At 52.1% G+C, this 17,550-nt stretch overlaps 5 protein-coding genes across 5 annotated transcripts; 2 read left to right on the top strand and 3 right to left on the bottom strand.

The window, feature by feature from the left end:
- Positions 1 to 3,446: 3,446 nt before the first annotated feature.
- GLOTRDRAFT_44243 (uncharacterized protein) lies at positions 3,447 to 3,629 on the bottom strand (the record flags this gene model as incomplete). The annotated part of the gene is made up of 1 exon (XM_007869034.1): positions 3,447 to 3,629. A coding segment is annotated over one exon (183 nt), but the record flags the coding sequence as incomplete, so codon positions are not given.
- A 2,398-nt stretch (positions 3,630 to 6,027) lies between these two features.
- On the bottom strand, positions 6,028 to 8,897 carry GLOTRDRAFT_139522 (uncharacterized protein; the record flags this gene model as incomplete). The annotated part of the gene is made up of 13 exons (XM_007869277.1): positions 6,028 to 6,412; positions 6,462 to 6,631; positions 6,682 to 6,858; positions 6,904 to 7,062; positions 7,112 to 7,582; positions 7,637 to 7,666; positions 7,720 to 7,890; positions 7,964 to 8,178; positions 8,233 to 8,331; positions 8,389 to 8,421; positions 8,518 to 8,595; positions 8,653 to 8,692; positions 8,748 to 8,897. The coding sequence occupies 13 exons, from the start codon at positions 8,895 to 8,897 to the stop codon at positions 6,334 to 6,336; spliced, it is 1,872 nt and encodes a 623-aa protein (XP_007867468.1). The 3' UTR covers positions 6,028 to 6,333.
- A 1,390-nt stretch (positions 8,898 to 10,287) lies between these two features.
- Positions 10,288 to 12,927, top strand: GLOTRDRAFT_44196 (uncharacterized protein; the record flags this gene model as incomplete). Its single annotated transcript, XM_007869030.1, has 4 exons — positions 10,288 to 10,446; positions 10,498 to 10,785; positions 10,845 to 12,522; positions 12,575 to 12,927. 4 exons carry the CDS (start codon positions 10,288 to 10,290, stop codon positions 12,925 to 12,927), a joined length of 2,478 nt encoding a protein of 825 aa, XP_007867221.1.
- A 1,312-nt stretch (positions 12,928 to 14,239) lies between these two features.
- On the bottom strand, positions 14,240 to 15,772 carry GLOTRDRAFT_130520 (uncharacterized protein; the record flags this gene model as incomplete). Its single annotated transcript, XM_007869276.1, has 3 exons — positions 14,240 to 15,397; positions 15,450 to 15,524; positions 15,581 to 15,772. 3 exons carry the CDS (start codon positions 15,770 to 15,772, stop codon positions 14,240 to 14,242), a joined length of 1,425 nt encoding a protein of 474 aa, XP_007867467.1.
- A 526-nt stretch (positions 15,773 to 16,298) lies between these two features.
- On the top strand, positions 16,299 to 17,517 carry GLOTRDRAFT_121980 (DUF1000-domain-containing protein; the record flags this gene model as incomplete). The annotated part of the gene is made up of 6 exons (XM_007869275.1): positions 16,299 to 16,511; positions 16,572 to 16,600; positions 16,694 to 16,787; positions 16,844 to 16,947; positions 17,007 to 17,115; positions 17,175 to 17,517. 6 exons carry the CDS (start codon positions 16,299 to 16,301, stop codon positions 17,277 to 17,279), a joined length of 654 nt encoding a protein of 217 aa, XP_007867466.1. The 3' UTR covers positions 17,280 to 17,517.
- Positions 17,518 to 17,550: the final 33 nt, after the last annotated feature.

The raw sequence follows: 17,550 nt of genomic DNA, 5'->3' as shown, positions 1-17,550 counted from the left end.
TCTGGTTTCCTTTAGGCAGGTAGACGTACACTCCGCATCCAAAGACACGTAAGTGCTTGATGTCAGGAGCTTCTTTATTCAGGACCTCATAAGGAGTCAGCCATTGATGGCGCTTCAAAGGGGTCCGGTTGTAGACGTGAACAGCATGGTCTACTGCAAATTCCCACCAAGATGGAGGTGAGCAGGACTCTAGCCGCATTGACTGTGCTTTGTCCATTATAGTCCAAATGAAGCACTCAGCACGACCATTTTGTTGGTGCGCATAAGGTGTGCTCTGTCGGATTTTTATGCCCTCATCTTTGAGCATTTCAATGAACGCATCAGATTTGTATTCTCCCCCTGCATCGGACATCCACTCCTTAATTTTCCTGCCATATTGATTTTGTACGTAGGCAAGAGATTGACGAGTCTTAGCAATTGCAGCACCCTTGGAGCGCATATGCATGACCCATCCATAGGAGGTGTAATCATCAAAGAAGACAATTGTGTACCGATACTTATGGTACGAGTCTACGGGAAATGACTTAAGATCCGAGTGAATTAACTCAAACAGTTCTTTAGCCCGTAGAGTGGATGGTGGGAAAGCCTTAGAAGGCATTTTCCCTTCCGCACATCCAGGGCATACTGGGTCTTCCAATGGAAACTCCAGATTGGTGGGGAAACCTTTGGTGTGTTCCCTAGCTTGCCGCAGGACTTCTTTAGAAGGGTGTCCCATGCGACGGTGCATAATCCCATAATCGACCGCATAGATCGTTGGGAATATAGAGTACGCATCCGGTGCAGGAATTGTACTGACACTGTAGATAGTGTCGCCGGGCTGCCGCGGTAAACACCTGAATAGAGGTTCGCGCAATCCCTTTTCATATAGGCTTATGTGTTGGTCATTGCCAGACACTTTTAGTTTATCCTGGAGCAATACTCCGAGTGACATGAGGCGAATATTCAGGTCAGGTATATAGTATACTGGAAATAACCGAGTGGTTATGTTTCCGACGTCCTTGATATAATAATTCAGGACAGTCGTACCAAACCCGAGTATTCGTGCAAACCCATTCGCGGTAGACGCGGTCGCAGGTTGCCTAAATTCCTCAAAGTTGATGAAGTCACTCATGTCATAAGTGAAATGTCGAGAAGCCCCCAAGTCGAGGATCCAGGTGTTACCCTGTTGTGCCTTATCTTTCCCCTTACATTTTGCACACGCAGCATAAGTTTGCGCATGAGTGCAATATATTAATGCCAACGTTACAGGACTCAGATTAAGATCTACACTATGCTGCCCTAACTGTGATGGCGCATCAGTGGAGTCCTGTAAAGGGGAAGATGGCACGTACGAGTAGTGCTCGTCGATAAAGGTGTTCTGGTCGAAGCCAGCAGCATCCGCGATAGTGCGGTCCAGGTCTTCCTCGTCGCCGAGACTGACAGTCTCCCCCTGGTCCTTGTCACTACCCCAGTCAATAGACTGGTTGTCGTCGTGGTCGCTGTCCGCAGCGTCATCCGCGCAAGCGACTCCTTCAAAGCGAGCGCACTTGGACGCGCGGCTGGAGGCGACAGAGTCGGCATCCTCCATGTCGACATCCGGGTCCGGGTCGACTTGCCCGACAAGAGCGTCCAAGACCTTGATATCTTCTTCGGTGGGACTGATGTCGAGGTCCCGCGCGAGCTTGAAGGCTTTCTTGATCCGCTTATTATTGTAGTGACGGGTATCCGCCGAAGGAGGCGGGTGGAACGGACCTTGCTCTTTAACCGTCCGAGTCTTGCTGCCACTAGGCGTGATGTCGAGGACGTGAGCGATGGTTGGAGGAGGAAGGGAGACAGTCGAGGCGATGAGAATGTCGTGGGCATGGTGGTGATCATGGTTTTGCCCTTGACGCTTCTTGCCTGCGCGCTTGCCGTGATAAGGGTGCCTCTTCCCATCTCGCGCATTGCCACTGCTGCCCTGAGGGCGCTGCTGCTGCTGCGAGGAAAAGGAGGGATCGCCCAGCTTATGTTTCACTGCCGAGATCTTGTGCGCACCGAGTTTCTCTGGCTTCTTGCCTTGCGACTGGTCCCAAGCAGTGGTAACTGCTTCACGTACTGCACCTATGCTCATGTTGTCAGCAGAGGTAGCTTGGACCAGCATCTGCGCAATGTTCTCGTAGTGGCTGGGGAGCGCATAAAGGCAAATTAGACTTTGAATAACCGTGGGAATCTTGACCTTGGCCGCTTCCAGAGTGTCAAAATGTCTGGATATCTTCGCGAAGGCTGGAGCAGGGTGCTGATCCGCCGGAATCTTCATCGATAAGGCCCCCCGCAGCTCATTGTAAATGGCGCCGAGGGACATAGACGAATAGAGGGAAGACAATTGGTCCCAAGTTTCCTTGGCTGATTTCTTGTCCTTTATGTAGGAGGCGATGGCGGGAGAGCAGCGTAGACGAATCATACCCATAGCCCTGACATCTTTTTCCTTCCAGGCGTCAGCAGCGGTAGAGTCCCTGGTAGTACCGGAGATGATGACAGCTGGCTGCGTGATGCTGCCATCAACATTCCCCCAGAGGCCTTGGGACATAAGGTACGCCATCATTTGCTTGGACCAGGTAGGCCAGTTCAAGCCGTCAAGGACGGGGACAACAGCGATCAGATTGTTCAACATTGTTGTGGAGCGATTGAGAGATCTGAAATCTGTATCGAGATCTCATCAGTATCAGCGAAGCTATGCAGCCCGATAAGGGCGCACTGCTCCATGCTGTTGGCTCCATTAGGGAGTTTCCCCAGGATCGATCATCAAGCCTGATGGCTGCCGATAACAGCACCTACGGCGATGGTCACGCATCAAGCCGCACTGCAGCCTGTGAGGGCACATAGGGCGATGCACAGGTGAGTGAGGCACAACGCGCTGCAGCGAGTTACCGCGCAGACGCAAGCTGCCTATTTGGGCTCATAACCTGATGAAGAGTTATGGAGGCAGCAGCACGCACAATGCGCCCTACACAACTCACCTGTATTGAGTGGATGCTGTAGCTACTGGTAAAGCTCGTATGAACAACCCTTGTCATTAGGCAGCAGAGCTGCAGGGTTTATATACACTGTGGCCCATAGGCTGACTAAGCTACATGGAATATCTATAATCCTACTGAGCTCCACCTATGATGTCACTGACCCACATGAGCTCCGTGCCATTGTACAATAGTGGAATATACCAGAATGTTCCAGAGGGTTCCAGTACGTTCTGGTATGTTGTAGAACCTGGCAGCTAAGTCAGCGCCCAGTTCAACATCCATTGTAGCATGTGTCGTTTGGCGAGAAGTGTAGGGTGTGAGCATTGGAAGCGGTTGAGGGTGCAGGTAATCTTATCTATTATTGGTTCCCAGGGGGTTTCATTGTTGACATTATTCCCAATCCAGGCTCCCAGTGAATGGACAGCTTCGCCATCTTTGGCAATATGGATAGAGGCGGCAAGGGGTCGGTCATCAGGATGGAGACAGCATGTTGTTAATAATTATTACACGGTTACAGTGTGCTAGGGAGCCTATTGGTATTATTTCAGTTTTTTCTGTGTTGAATTTAGCCCCAGATGCACAGCACCAGGTGTCGAGAAGGTTCGTGAGGTGGTCGAAGCGGTCATTTTGACGGAGGTAGATCGTGGTGTCGTCCCATCAGGAAAAACCCTCCGCACTTATTAGCTCTTGCGGCGTATGATTAGGACCAAACATACCTCATTATAGCTAATAATGCACATTTGCCCATTACTTCTAATTAGCAAGTCAAGGCTAGCCTCCCGATGGCTTAGATATAATTAGCCACAAGCAAGATCTTAAATAGTGCGAATCCATCATAATCATTGATCATTCTCACACATCAGGCAGCAGGAGCTTTTATGAAAAATCATTATATTGTCGACAGACTCGGATGTGCAATACAGTATAGAATACATCAGGGAAACCCTCCTGAGCTAATTATGTCTAATCATGTCTAATCCTGCAGAATTATGCAGGATTAGCTGTATTATGCCATTCTATCTAATTAGACAAGTTAGGTTTGTCCCCTAGCTAATTAGACATAATTATGACCATTATGCTGTATCACCTCATATTAGATGGCAATTATGTCGCAATCACATCATATCATTTCCCGGGGTACCACAAGGAGTATTGAGATATATTCATGATGTAGCTACAAACAGGCATGTAACTACAATCTCCCTGCCCTCATCAGCCTACAAGATCACTTTCCCCTCAAAGCAGGCTAAGGAAAGTTCCCAATATCGGATCAGATAAGAGAAGACATCAACATAATGTTGGTAAGGCAGATCATCCAGACATCAGAACACACCTATGAGACACCACCTTGAATGCAGACCTGGGAAGGAAGAGATATGGTCTCTGTACGGCATCATTAGCCTCATGCATGGACAGCAAGGAGCAACCACTTACTCAAGGCAGATATTTAGTGAAGCATGGCATCATGCACAACGCAAATATATGTGCCAGGCATCTCGGGAGTGGATATGACATATGCAGACAATAGCGGCAAAGCAGGCTTAGTGGCAAGGGGGGCACACAGTCAGACTGCAGCAACAGCTCAACAATGTTGAGCACATACCAATCTGACTAACTTACAAGCTGCTCACAAACCCGCAAGCAGCCCCCGATCACATTCACTAGTGCATACCCAGGTGTTTGCAGTCTTATACTCTCATGGAAGGAGTAGTCCACAACCTGCACCACAGCCAAGCCAGTACATCAACACAACACACACAGGAATCGACACAAACTGACCGTATTCTTTGTAAACCAGCACACGCATCATCTTACACCTGTCAGCACTTTATCAAGTGGATGCCGTGTTCAGAGCCAAGTAGGATCCGGTGGCGGTCGAACCGAAGGCGGGTATTGTCAATGGAGTGACGGGGATCCAGCCTGTCAGGGTGAGGCCATCAGGGGACTTGGCAGCACAAAAGATAAGTTGAACCTACCAGAGAAGTCGCCCGCGATGGGCCCTGCATGGGTACAACCCTGGGAGTATAGACGACTCTGACGAGTGAGCACACGAGTCAGTCGCAGGACTACAGAGCTGCGAAAGCTCCTTTTCCGAGGGAGCGGAATGATGGGGACATGGACGACGGCGGGCGGCGAGCCAGCAAAGGAGAAAGAATGGAGCGCGAATGTTGAACATGGCAGATTAAATCGGAGTTCAAAACACGGTATCAACAAAGTCATGTGACCGGCTACAGCTAACCGGATGACCGGACTCTGGCGAGAACACGCTGAGTCTTGGCTGAGTCCCGTCCAAGTCTCTCTAGAGCTCAGCCGTAGGTGCTTCTAAGCTCTCCAAACTCCTGCTACTTAGCTGATATCATGCAGGAGAAGACTCATCAATTTATACTTCTGATATTGATTCTCTGGCTTTGCGTTCCTCATCGGTGATGGCTCCGGTAAATCTCGCGTTGCACAAGTTGCAGGGTTCCGAATGCGCCGGCGAGCACGTCGTGGACGATGTCATGCTGACCGTAAATGATGTTAAGACACCTGGAGTATAGTGCTATGGACGCAGATGGATGGCATGCTGGATATGTTGGAGAGTGCGGGTCAAGGTATGTGCATTCATCTGACACGTATATACATTCTAGATTTACTCAACACAGGACAACCACCCGCCACTCGCGTAGTTTAGCTGATACAAAGAGCAACCGCATCTCAGTGAACGCGAAGACTAGCATGGCACGGGATCCTCAATGCGTGCGGGTCGCGGGTAAGGGTACCAGCGGGTCCGGGTACGGGACGCGTTTCGCCGTACCCGAGAACCGACTATCGAAAACGCGCATCGTCCACCGCGCTCTCAAAATCGAAACCTGGGTCGCCGCGTACCCGTACCGGACCCGTCGATGAGGGTTTGCGCGCGAGTTTATGCGTTTACCCTTGCCATTTCCTAGGCAGCTGCAGTTGCAGGGAACTGCACAAACATGTAGACGAAGGACCGTGTTGCAGAGTTGCTAAAAGATGTATCTTACTTTCACAGAAGTGCGTCATGTAGATTAGCTGTTGGTCACTCTGGATTATACGACCTTTAGATGGATTTTTGGCATCATACATAATTGTGTGTAAATTATGTCTAATTAGCTCGGGAGGGTTTTCCTGATGTATGAAGATACGACGGGGAGGCAACAAATAACTGCCAGCATTGTCCATGAAGTTTGCTATAGTATATGAAACACACCGAAGGAGGGAGAGGTAGGCATCGGCAACAGAGCAAGTCAACTGATGATGAAGACAACACACAATGGTATCATGGAGGCATACACCACCATGCTGATGAAAGAAATGCAGGGGTATAAGGAGCACAGATAGCAATGGAAGACTATGAGTACCCCGATAGATCCATGAACGTGAAGGCGCTGTCCTCGGAGTCAACGCGTACCTCGGCGACAGCTGCGGCACTGCACAAGCTATCAGTGTCATCCGAGAAAGAGTCGAGCATAAGCTTACCGTGCACGACGATATATATCCACCATCATCTGATGGAAGAAGCCGGGGGCCTTCACCTTGATCTTTTCAAGAATCTCGACATGAGTCCTGTAAACGTCACCGCAGTTGAGTGCCGAGAACTCCCGTGCCTGACGCTTGCCCGACTGCCACTCCATCAGCGCGTTATGGATCTATTTGCAGATCAGTTAATATGTCAACATAGCATGCCGCGCAGACATACTGTGGTGGCGACAAGGGCAACCATAGATATGGGGATCTCGGGTGCGGGATCTGTGAGCGACGTAGACGTGAACAGGTCGGGGTGTTTCATCCCAAGCGCGCCGGACCCAGAGAAGTAGAGTGCGGACAGGATGGCGAGTATGGCAGGGTTCTTGTATGGTTCAGTTTTGCGAAGTCTCTGCGAAAAATTAGTACCAGCCTGCACGGGGAAACGATCACGTACATCCAGCCCATCACCAGGAAAGATGTATTTCTGGGATTTGAGCAGCCCCACTACGAGCTTCTCACACGCCGAACCGGGGGTGAGGCCATAGCTCCCGACAACATGATTGCAGCCGACGTTATAAGCATTGCGGCGCGAAGTACTAATCCGACCATCAGGCTGTCACAATCCATTAGTTATGTGTCGCAGTGTGAGCATCAGAACTCACAATCCTGCTCAGTGATCGAGCATACCCTTCCTCATTGACAAGGCGCAATAGAATGGGCTGGTACCTTGGGTTGCCTCGCGCAGCTGTCACAAGGCAATCTCGAGACAGCACTATCCGCCCGCCAATCTCGGGGAACGCATCAGTGAATGCAAGGTACTTAGCTACTCCTTTGATAGCTTCACGAGTGACAGCCTTCACATCGTCGGACTGATCGCTAAGGTTAACACGGCCCCTTTCATTGAATATAAGATCGGTGGGGGTCGGGCCCTGCAGAGCCACTCCGGGAGTCAGAATACCCGCCTCATCTTCATCAGAAGACTCTTCATGATGGTCCTCATCTTCATTGTCACCCGCAAACCTGAGGGAAGACGGGGATACAGCAAAGGTCACAGCGGGACCTCCGTGACCACCGCTCCTCCCTGACGACTTCCTTGCCGGTGTCACTGGGAGGCCGGTAGCGAAGTGTGGCACCTGCGAAGGAGATACATCCGTTAGGAGTGTGGCATGAACATACACAGCACATACCTCAGCGTCGTGAGCAAGCTGACGCTTACCCTCCAGTTCATACATCAGTACAATGCAGTGAGATACCGACAAAAGAACAGTACCTTTGCGGCTGGCTTACTGGCCTTCGATCGCCTCGGTGGTGTTATCGGTAAGATATCGTCGTCGTCGTCGAAGAGCTCATCTGCACCCGGGAAACTGTGAGCTGCTGTCTCGGACGGGTCTTGCGCTGGCACGTTGAAATTTTCAAGGTCCACCTGCGCCCACGAGGTAGCCTGTGAAGAGCGTGTGACTCGTCGATAAACCGACTCGACTCGGAGGTATAAGGTTACTTCTAATCCCACGCACCTCTTTACTCAGCTCCTCTTCGAGGCGACGTGGCTCCAGACCATCGAGCCATTCATCGTCCTCCTCGTTTTCATCGATTTCATCAACATTTGAGGCTGTTTCATTACCACTGGCACTCTCTGCCTCGTCGCTCGAGCCCACCTGTACGGCAGTCGAAGGGCGTTTGGACTTGCCAGTGGTGAGTTTAGGGGCGTCGCGCGGAGCTCGATGATCACCTAACCCAGACTTAGTCACTACTTTGGATGATTGTGATGTGCAGGACTACATACCTGCTAGCGGTGTGCGGGTGCTTGATCTGTCATCGTCCGACGCAGACTCAGCTTCGTTGATCACCGCGGCGCGGAATTGGGTGCGGCGTTGTTTTTCACCTACCAACGTTGAAGTCAGTTTATGCATCCTACCCACGTTCAGTAACTAACACATACTCTCTTGAGCAGACCGCCCGTGGCCATTACTACCTGCAATATGTACCCACAGATCAGTATCGCGAGCCGGCGCTGGCGCCTCCGGCTCCGCGTCTAATCCGTTTCCAACTCCGCGTCATTCCGACTTACCTGCCGACTTGCTCTTCTTAGAGTTGCTGACGGGTTCTGTAGCACCGGATCCTGCACGCTTGCGGCCTTGCAGCCAGACTGGACATTGTAATAGGGTAAGTTCATAATGCGTTCATCCCGGGCCATGTCACTGACACTTGGTTTTGCAGGGCCTTCGTCTTAGCGTTTCGCGAAGCTATCAAGGTTGTAACAGCGGTGAGCTCTCTGTATAATATAATGATCCGTCAGACCTTTGACAGACCTGGAGTGGGTTCTTGGGCAGGGGCAGGTACAGACAGTTCGGGTGCCGTCTTGGTGCTGACACCTGTCGTAGTGAGATGTAAACCCCGTTGCCGAGTTGCCGTGCCCCCGTGGGCGGGTTTACGCCCTGGCTTTGACATTGCGAAATAAACTTGAGAACAAAATTAAACGAGTGGTGAGGCTATAAGAAAGGACAGGAGGGAGGGAGTGCGCTGGGGGTTGAAAAGAAAAGGGGATTACGGGATCGTACGTGGGCTCTTTGTCTTTGTTTATGTGGTTGCTAATTAAGGCTCCAACCTTTTAGTTTATTTACTGTTTTAAATGGTTTTTTTGTGTTAAAGTTTATGTTTGTTTACGCCAAGCCAGTAAACCCGGGGTAAACAGTATATAAAGGGTAAACAAACAGTTAAATATAACATCTGCTTGAGCTGATCTGGCACCACGGAAAGCTCGTATAGGCTGTCCATGTTCAATTCACAGACAACTTGGAGGGCTCAGGAGAGTGTACTCCCCGTGCCACAGGTTTTCGATGCCTCGTCGGTCCTTCGGGACTTACCGACCTCCCTCGTGGGTAGTCTATTTTAAGGTAAGTGGCGGGTACCCTCGAGCCACAAGGACAACCGGCTTCGACGGTCCTCCCAGTATGTTAGACTATGCCACGTATGGCTCTCGTGAGCTCTTGGAGGCATCCGGGCATTATAGAGGGAGCAAGACGTCACTTTACCTCAGTATCATACGAAACAGGCTGTTTACTGTTTATTTACTGTTTAGTTTACTGGTTGTTTATGTTTATGTTTAGTTTACAAGAATCTGTAAACGTAAACTAAATGGTTGGAGCCTTATTGCTAATGTTTGGAGTAGCCGGTTATCCCCGAAGCGCAATATATGAAAGATGCGCATGCAGATGGATACGGCCTTGGTGGCGCATGTCGCGTGGTGGTGACACAGGCGTTGTAGCCCAATTTTGCTATCAGAGTGCAACTTCGATGTGTCTTAGGGATGGTACAGTGTCTAGGCTGTAATTGGACTTTCAGCGATCGTGGCTACACCCAACACCTTGGCAAGACCACAAACCCACCATGCCGGGCCATTTACGAGGTGCAGCATGCCTATATGCCTGGAATCGATGACGATTGCCCATCGGCTCCGGGTGAGGATGAGGAATCAGTCGTCTCGACTGGCCCCCCACCTATCTTTGGTGGTGATTTCTTCGGAACTGACTATGCTCCCGGCGACTTTGACGATATCGTGCAGAGCTCTGGGGATGAGCAAGAGTCAGATACTGATTCTGTGGGTTCAGACAATGACGAGGCGGTGGAAGCAGACTTGGGAGAGCCACACCTAGAGCCAGCAGCCCCGGTTCATGCCCCAGCTGTACCTGAAAGCGATGATGGCTATGGCGTTGACTCAGAGGATACAAACGAGGCCCGTCGGGAGAGTGAACGAGTTGCTCGAGACTTACTGAGGAAGTCTATCATTGTGCCATTTCCGTCTGATTGTGCTGGCCAGCCCCTTCGACCCACCAACCCAATGTCGTCAGAATATTATAGCTATCACACTCGACTTGGGAGCCAGCAAGATGATATTTGGGCTCCCTTCGTATCCAAGCTCGATTGGGAGGTCGCAAGGTGGGCGAAGCTGCGTGGGCCCGGCTCCACCGCTTTGACTGAGCTGTTGAAAATAGAGGGTGTAAGTCACTCTGTCAAGTGCCCGTTGCATGTGCCCTAAGCTTTTGAGAAGGTCTACGAGGCGCTGGGGTTATCGTTCAAAACCGCGGATGAGCTCAATAAGAAGATAGACTCACTGCCAAGCCGTCGCCCTCGCTTCCGGCGTGAGGAGCTCCTGCTTGGCGGCGAAGTCTTCGAAGTATACTATCGCGACGTTATTGAATGCATCCGAGCGCTCTACGGCGATCCGGAATTCTCGCAACATCTTGTGTTTGTACCTGAATGCCATTACACCGATGAGAATTGTACCAACCGTATGTATTTCGACATGCATACCGGTAAATGGTGGTGGAATACACAGGTAAGTGCTCAGCTCATTTCATTATTCCGTCCCATGACCTGATATCACATTACAAACAGAAAGCTGTCGAAGCAAACATGCCAGGTGCCACCATCATACCTGTCATTATTTCCACCGATAAGACCCAAGTGACTCTTTTCGGCAACAAGTCTGCGTACCCAATTTACATGACTATCGGGAACCTCCCAAAAGAGATCCGCCGTAAGCCGTCAAGGGGCGGGCATGTTCTCCTCGGTTATCTCCCTACTACCCGCCTTGATCACCTCACTAATAAGGCTGCTCGACGTCGTGCCCTCGCAAACCTGTTCCATTCTTGTGTGCGCCGGATTCTGCAGCCATTGAAGACAGCGGGGCAGGAAGGACTTGCCATGGTTAGCGGTGACGGTGTCTGTCAACGATGCCATCCGATTTTTGCTGCCTTCGTGGGCGATTACCCCGAACAGCTGCTTGTTGCTGCGGTCAAGACAGGTGAATGTCCGAAGTGCCCTGTTCCTCATGATGAATTGGGCGACTATGATGAAGATGCGGAGTACACTCTACGGGATATGGAGCAAGTTCTTGATGCTCTGGCTACCTTATCGGATGGTGCGGCAACATTTGTCAACTCATGCAAGCTTGCAGGTATTAAACCTATCCAGAACCCGTTCTGGGAGGAGTTCCCATACGTCAATATATACCAATCCATCACCCCGGATATCTTACATCAGTTATATCAAGGAGTTATCAAGCACGTCATCTCTTGGGTTACGAAGGCCTGCGGTGCGGCTGAGGTTGACGCCCGTTGTCGACGCTTCCCTCCGAATCACGGTATCCGCATCTTTGCCAAGGGAATTAGTTCCCTCAGTCGAGTTACCGGACGTGAGCATGCACAGATGTGCCAGGTGCTCCTCGGACTTGTCATGGATGTACAGCTACCACGTCGCGGTGCGTCTGCGAGGCTTGTGAGGGCTGTCCGAGCACTTCTCGACTTCTTGTACCTTGCGCAATACCCCGTCCATACCAATGAGACTCTTGATGTGATGCGAGAGGCTCTCCGTCGTTTCCACAATGACAAGGACATCTTTGTTGAGCTTGAGATTCGGGAGCAGTTCAATATCCCCAAGCTACATGCACTCCTCCACTATTTCATGTCCATTGAGCTGTTTGGAACAACAGATAACTACAACACGGAGTACACCGAACGCCTCCACATTGACTTCGCGAAGGATGCTTACCGTGCGACAAACCATAAAGACGAATACCCACAAATGACAATCTGGCTTGAGTGTCGCGAAAAGGTCTCTCATCATACGCAATATGTGGCATGGCGTCTCGCAGACTCTCCCCTACCTGCTCAGGCTCCAAAGGTCCCTATTCGAACGAATACTACACACATTCGTATGGCACGGCACCCCACGCTGAAGGCGGTACCCCTTATGCGGATGCGCAAGGATTACGGTGCGCGGTTCTTCGTGGATGCTTTCGCGCGTTTCGTAGCCCAGTACAACCATCCATCATTCACCCCCACACAAGTTGAGGATGCTGCGGGAGATGTCTTCCTTCCATTCCAGACGTTGCCCGTATTCCACATGATCAAGTTTACCAACGAGGACCTACTACGTGTTGGATCAGCAGTCGAAACCCTGGATGCCGTTCATGTCCGACCCGCAAAGTCAGATCCTCGCGGGCGGCCGGTGCCTGCACGCTTTGATACTGTATTAGTGAACCTTGGCTCGGGAAAAGAGTTGGGGCTCACAGGTACGTCGTCACATAGTCATATGTTACATGATGTGATATTAATTGTGTCTAGGCTACCGTGTTGCTCAAGTCCGAGTAGTCTTCACTCTCCCGCCTCGAGCCATCGCTGCGTTGTTCCCTCGCCGACAGCCACCAAAGCACCTCGCATACGTCGAATGGTTTACACCTTTCAGCAGGTCACCAGAACCGAATAGTCGGCTGAACAAAGTGTCACGATCTGTTCGAAACAGTGATCGCCTCGCCAGTGTCATTCCCGTGTTGCAGATACGTCGGAGTGTCCACTTGTATCCTAAATGGGGTCCAAGCGTGCCACGAGATTGGTCTTCGAGTACGGTCTTGGATGATGCGGTGGTATTTTATGTCAATCCCTTTGTGGACCGGCATAGCTACATAACACAGTTCTAATGCTACAATATTATCTTCAATTATATATCATCCACAGCCCGGATCGGAGAATAAGTTACTGTAATACATGAAAGATGCATTAGTCGTCGTTGGAAGTAATTAGCTAGACTTGAGGTCTAATTAGCGGGGGAGGTTTTTCCTGATGCCGCAAAGAGGGTTACCAGGATGTTGTTTCGTACTCCGGGAATGGAGAATCCGGTGAGTAGTTCTGATTCACGTAGTCGGCAGGCAAGGGGCTCGATGGCTAGGTCAAACAGCAGACAGGATAGGGGGTCACCTTGTCGGACTTCTCTGATGACCCGGAAGGGGGAGCTGAGGATGCCGTTTATGATCACAGAGGTGTAGGCATGGGAGTACAGGGTCTTGACTGTTGCAATGAAGAGTTTGGGGAGTTGGAAGGATTGGAGAGTTGTCCATAGGTAGTTATGGTCAATGCGATCGTAGGCTTTCTCTTGATCGAGGGCTATTATGGTGCCATCCTGGTCGAGTGCCTCCTTCCAATTATTCAATGATTGGAAATGCCACTTTAGTATACCATCTTCCAAAGCGATTTCTAAGGCCTCCAGACCGAACAGGTTGCTTTGCTGCTTCTAGTGGATCAATTACAACCCAAATTGCCCAATTGCCCAATTGAAAGGAACTATAGACAACATCGATATCGGCAGACCACAACCACTCCAGACAGCTCCCCTGGCACGACTATTCACACACTCAAGCCTCCACCCTCGCTTGCTACCCACCCCCCTCCAACAACAACCCAGTTTCATCCATTCCACGAGAAACACCGAAGCAAGACCGCCCCTTGAGAGAACGTGCGGCCATCCAGCAACCAAAGAGTAAGTACCACCACTAGGGGACCGGAAACATCGACCGGCTCTCCGGGGCGTCCCCCATCTCCGAGCACTGCGGTCTGCGCGCGTCCGGCGCGGGGTGACGGCACGTCCATGCTTGATCAGGGCTTGCGCGTACCATCTTGATGTTGGTGGGTGGCTGGTCTTGAGGTGGTCTTGAGCTTGATGCCTTCGTGGGTTTGGATGAGATGAGTGTGGAGATGAGGGAACTCGGGAGTGAGGGGGATGGTGGAAGAGAGTATGGAAGTCGACTGGGACCAGCACACAGAGTAGTAGTCGCGCGACGCCCCAAAAGCCCAAGGGAGAGAGAAAAGTCGCTCGGCACCTTGAGGAAGACGAACGTGTCCCGGATTATGAGAAAGAAAGAAAGGCCAAATAGGAAAAGGGTATCTCGGGCGTCCACCGAGTCGACGTCCATATATAACATCTTGAGTTTTCTGTTATTGCGCGGTGTTCATCCCCTAACGCCATCCGACGTTCTTGGGGGCACGCACTCCTCCAACTACACCGGCGCCCCTCCCGACGCCCCGTCCAACACCAGCCTTCTTGACCATGGCAGGCCTGGTAACACCAGCAGCCTTCGGGCACTGCGCCTCCGCGTGGCGCTTGAACTTCTTCGTCTCCGTCGCAGCCTTCTTGGGGGAAGGGACGGGAATAGCGACGCGCCCGAGGACGGGCTGCTGGCGGCGCACGCGCTTCTTGCCCGTCTCCGTCTCATCTATGGTGGGCTTGGATGGAAGCTCCGGAAGCTGCGCGACGATGGTAGAGACGTCGTCGCCGTCGGTGGACGACTCGGCGGAAGAGGAAGCATCGGAGTCGGAGTCGGGCGTGCTAGTGGTGAGAATGGGCTTTATTTCCTCCGCGACCAAGGATTCCTCAGTAGGGAGGGAGATGACAATGACGGGCGCGTGTTCCCTGCGGATAACTGGCTCTACAGCCCAAGTCTCTCTGGCCTCCTTGACGACTTCAGGAACGGACACCTCCCGAGGGTCTTCGAACAGGACAGCGGCATACGCAATATCCGTGTCTGCGACGGACTCGGCCGCCACAGGTCTCTCCACCTTCCAGCTCGCAGGCAGGCTGCTGCGCCTTCCATGCCCAGTCTTCAGCGCCACGCGGTACATGGGGTTGCCGGCGGGCGGCGGGGTCGCCTTGAGCGGAGGGACCGGCCAGCTCGCGCGCTTGCTAGACCTGAGCTGCATGTGGACGCGTGGAGGCGCACGAATGGCGGGCGCGGTCCACTGGTTGACGAGCGTGGGCGTTTGCGCGATGGGCGTGAAGAGCGGGGATATGGCCGACAGGGGCACGATGGGTACTGTGGCCTTGCGCGCTGGCTCTTCGAGTCCTATGCTCTGCTTGACGTACGCGAGCCATGTTTTGCCGCTGAATCTGCGCGTGTCGGGCTGCTTGCCCCGATAGGTGAAGCTGAGCCGCACGCGAAGGGAGTGGAGGAAGCGGGAGAGGCGGCTGGGGGGAGGGGAGGCGGTGTCTGTAGAGTAGGAGAGCGGGAGAGCCGTGCCCGAGGGCGTGGTGAGGAACCCTTTGAAGGAGGGTTTGGGAGGGCGGAGCCGGACGAGGGAGGCTTTAAGCCTGACTGGGAGTTGGATGAAGGCGACACACTACACATGCGGGATGAGCATGAGATGGATAGGCACCGTCGAAGGGCGTTACCTGTCCCTTTATCCATGCTTTGTAATCGCGTGTGCTCTTGGAGTAAACGGAGTTATCTTCGCACCATGTATACCACTGAGTACGGAAGTGTCGGTTCCAAATACAAGACAGATGGACCGAACTCTACTTACAGACATGATCGACGCACGAGCGCCTGTACCTTGCACAGCGGGTACCGCGTGGTGGCCAGATGGAGCAAACCAAGAGATCGCCCTGATAGCAGGGACAATCCGGTAATAGAAGACCAATACCATCCCACACAGGAAGAAGAGCGCAACGAAGGTGTAGAGAAACCAGAACTCGATGGACACCCGTATCTCCATGAGAGGAACAGTAACCGAAGTTTGGGTGGATGTGGTGTGGGTGGTGGGTGCGAGGATGCAAGGTTGGCAGGATGGTGGTATGGACTATGGAATATACTCTACGTTCACAGCCTTTTATGCACTTCAAAATGTCAGCCTCTTGGCTGACGAGGGCCGACTGCCTACTAGCCGTCATTTCAGCCAGGCATGCCAGCCGCCATCCAAGCCCTGGCGGCTGGCCCTGGCATCCAAGAGGCGTTAGAATTAGGACCGAAGGGATTCATCATTGTAGTCGTAGGTGACAGTCGTGGCGATGCATTAATTTGCATTTGGATTCGGTTTCATAATAACGGCGCAGACAAGAAGAGCTGTTTTCGACGGTGTCGCTGAACTGAGCTGGACGCGAAGCGGAAGAATCGCCACCATCTTAACGTTGGTGGAGTGGCTGTGTCGCACTTTGGGCTTGCCTAGGGTTAGGGCTTACGTCACCGCTTGATTCGTCTTGAAACAAAAGACAGCGCAAACAGCACTCGCACAGACACCCACCATGTCGCACGACCAGCATAACAGTCACGGAGGCGATTGCGGCCATGAAGCGCACGACCACGGCCACGATCACGGCCACAGCCATGACGAGACCGGCGGGCCCAAGGACAACCTCTACATCCGCATCGACAGACCGAACGTCGTGGCACTCAATGCGGACAAGGAGGGCCCGGAGGTGATCAAGCCATGGGATAAGCGCCTTGATGAGGTGGTAGTGAGTGGTATTCATGTGCTCCTTTGTTGAGTGGGGTTGGAATCCTGATCGGACGGATAGTATCTGGAGTCGGACGCGGACGATCAGATGTACGTACCGCCATCCCCGACATTTTTCGACGCCTCATTTGCGCTCACAAGCATCACCTCTGCTTTTACGAACTTCACTTGCGACCACTGAAGGATCATACGCGTCCCATTCACCGGCTCTGTCAAACTCCGCGCCGTCCTCATCAAGAGCGGTCCCGCCAACCAGACTCCGGCGAAAGTCTTATTGGTATGCCCCGTTCTGCTACTCGACGCGCTTGACAGTAGCTAACGACGTGTGTCAAGTATGCCAACGAGAACAACCTTGATTTCTCGGACGCAACGGATAAGAAGCCGACGCAAGAGTTCGCGGTGGCGCAGGGTAGGGAAGTGGGGGAGTACTCCGTCATGTACGTAGCTCTATTGGTGGCGGGCTGATACCTTCTCCATACTCATGTATGTGACCCAGGCCTGCCAAGTTCTCCAACATCACCTCCATCACCTTGTTCTTCCCCGCCTCCCAAGGCGCCGATACGACCCGAATTTACTACATCGGCTTCTTGGGGTCCTGGCACGAGGTACATTTCCCTTCACCACCTTACTGTCACTTGGACAAGCGCTGACCCCGACTTCATAGAGGAAAGAAAACCCAGTCGTGACGGTGTATGAAGCGCAGGCAAACCTGGCTGACCACGAGAAGATACCAGGGACGGAGGGCAACTTCAGCGCGCCCCAATCGTGATCGTACCCCCAACTGGACGTTATCTTGTACCATGGCGTGACGAAATGGAAGGTCCAATGGAGCAATTCAATGAAGAAAGGAAAGAACGAAGAAGTGTGGCTTAATGTATTCTAGCTTGCATTCGTTATATAACAGAGGGTTCATATTGTAGTGAAGCCGGGTGGAGGACACATTTCTGAGTGTCGCTGCGAAGTCCCGGAACCAAATCGATGGATACCTTACACTTAGCGTGCTCCTGACTTCACTCGACGAATATTGGCATCAATGGGCG

The sequence above is a fragment of the Gloeophyllum trabeum genome (genome assembly GCF_000344685.1).
Source record: "Gloeophyllum trabeum ATCC 11539 unplaced genomic scaffold GLOTRscaffold_00009, whole genome shotgun sequence".
Taxonomy (NCBI): Eukaryota; Fungi; Basidiomycota; class Agaricomycetes; order Gloeophyllales; family Gloeophyllaceae; genus Gloeophyllum; species Gloeophyllum trabeum.
Note: the sequence above shows the minus strand (reverse complement) of the source record. Positions and strands in the feature narration are given on the sequence as shown.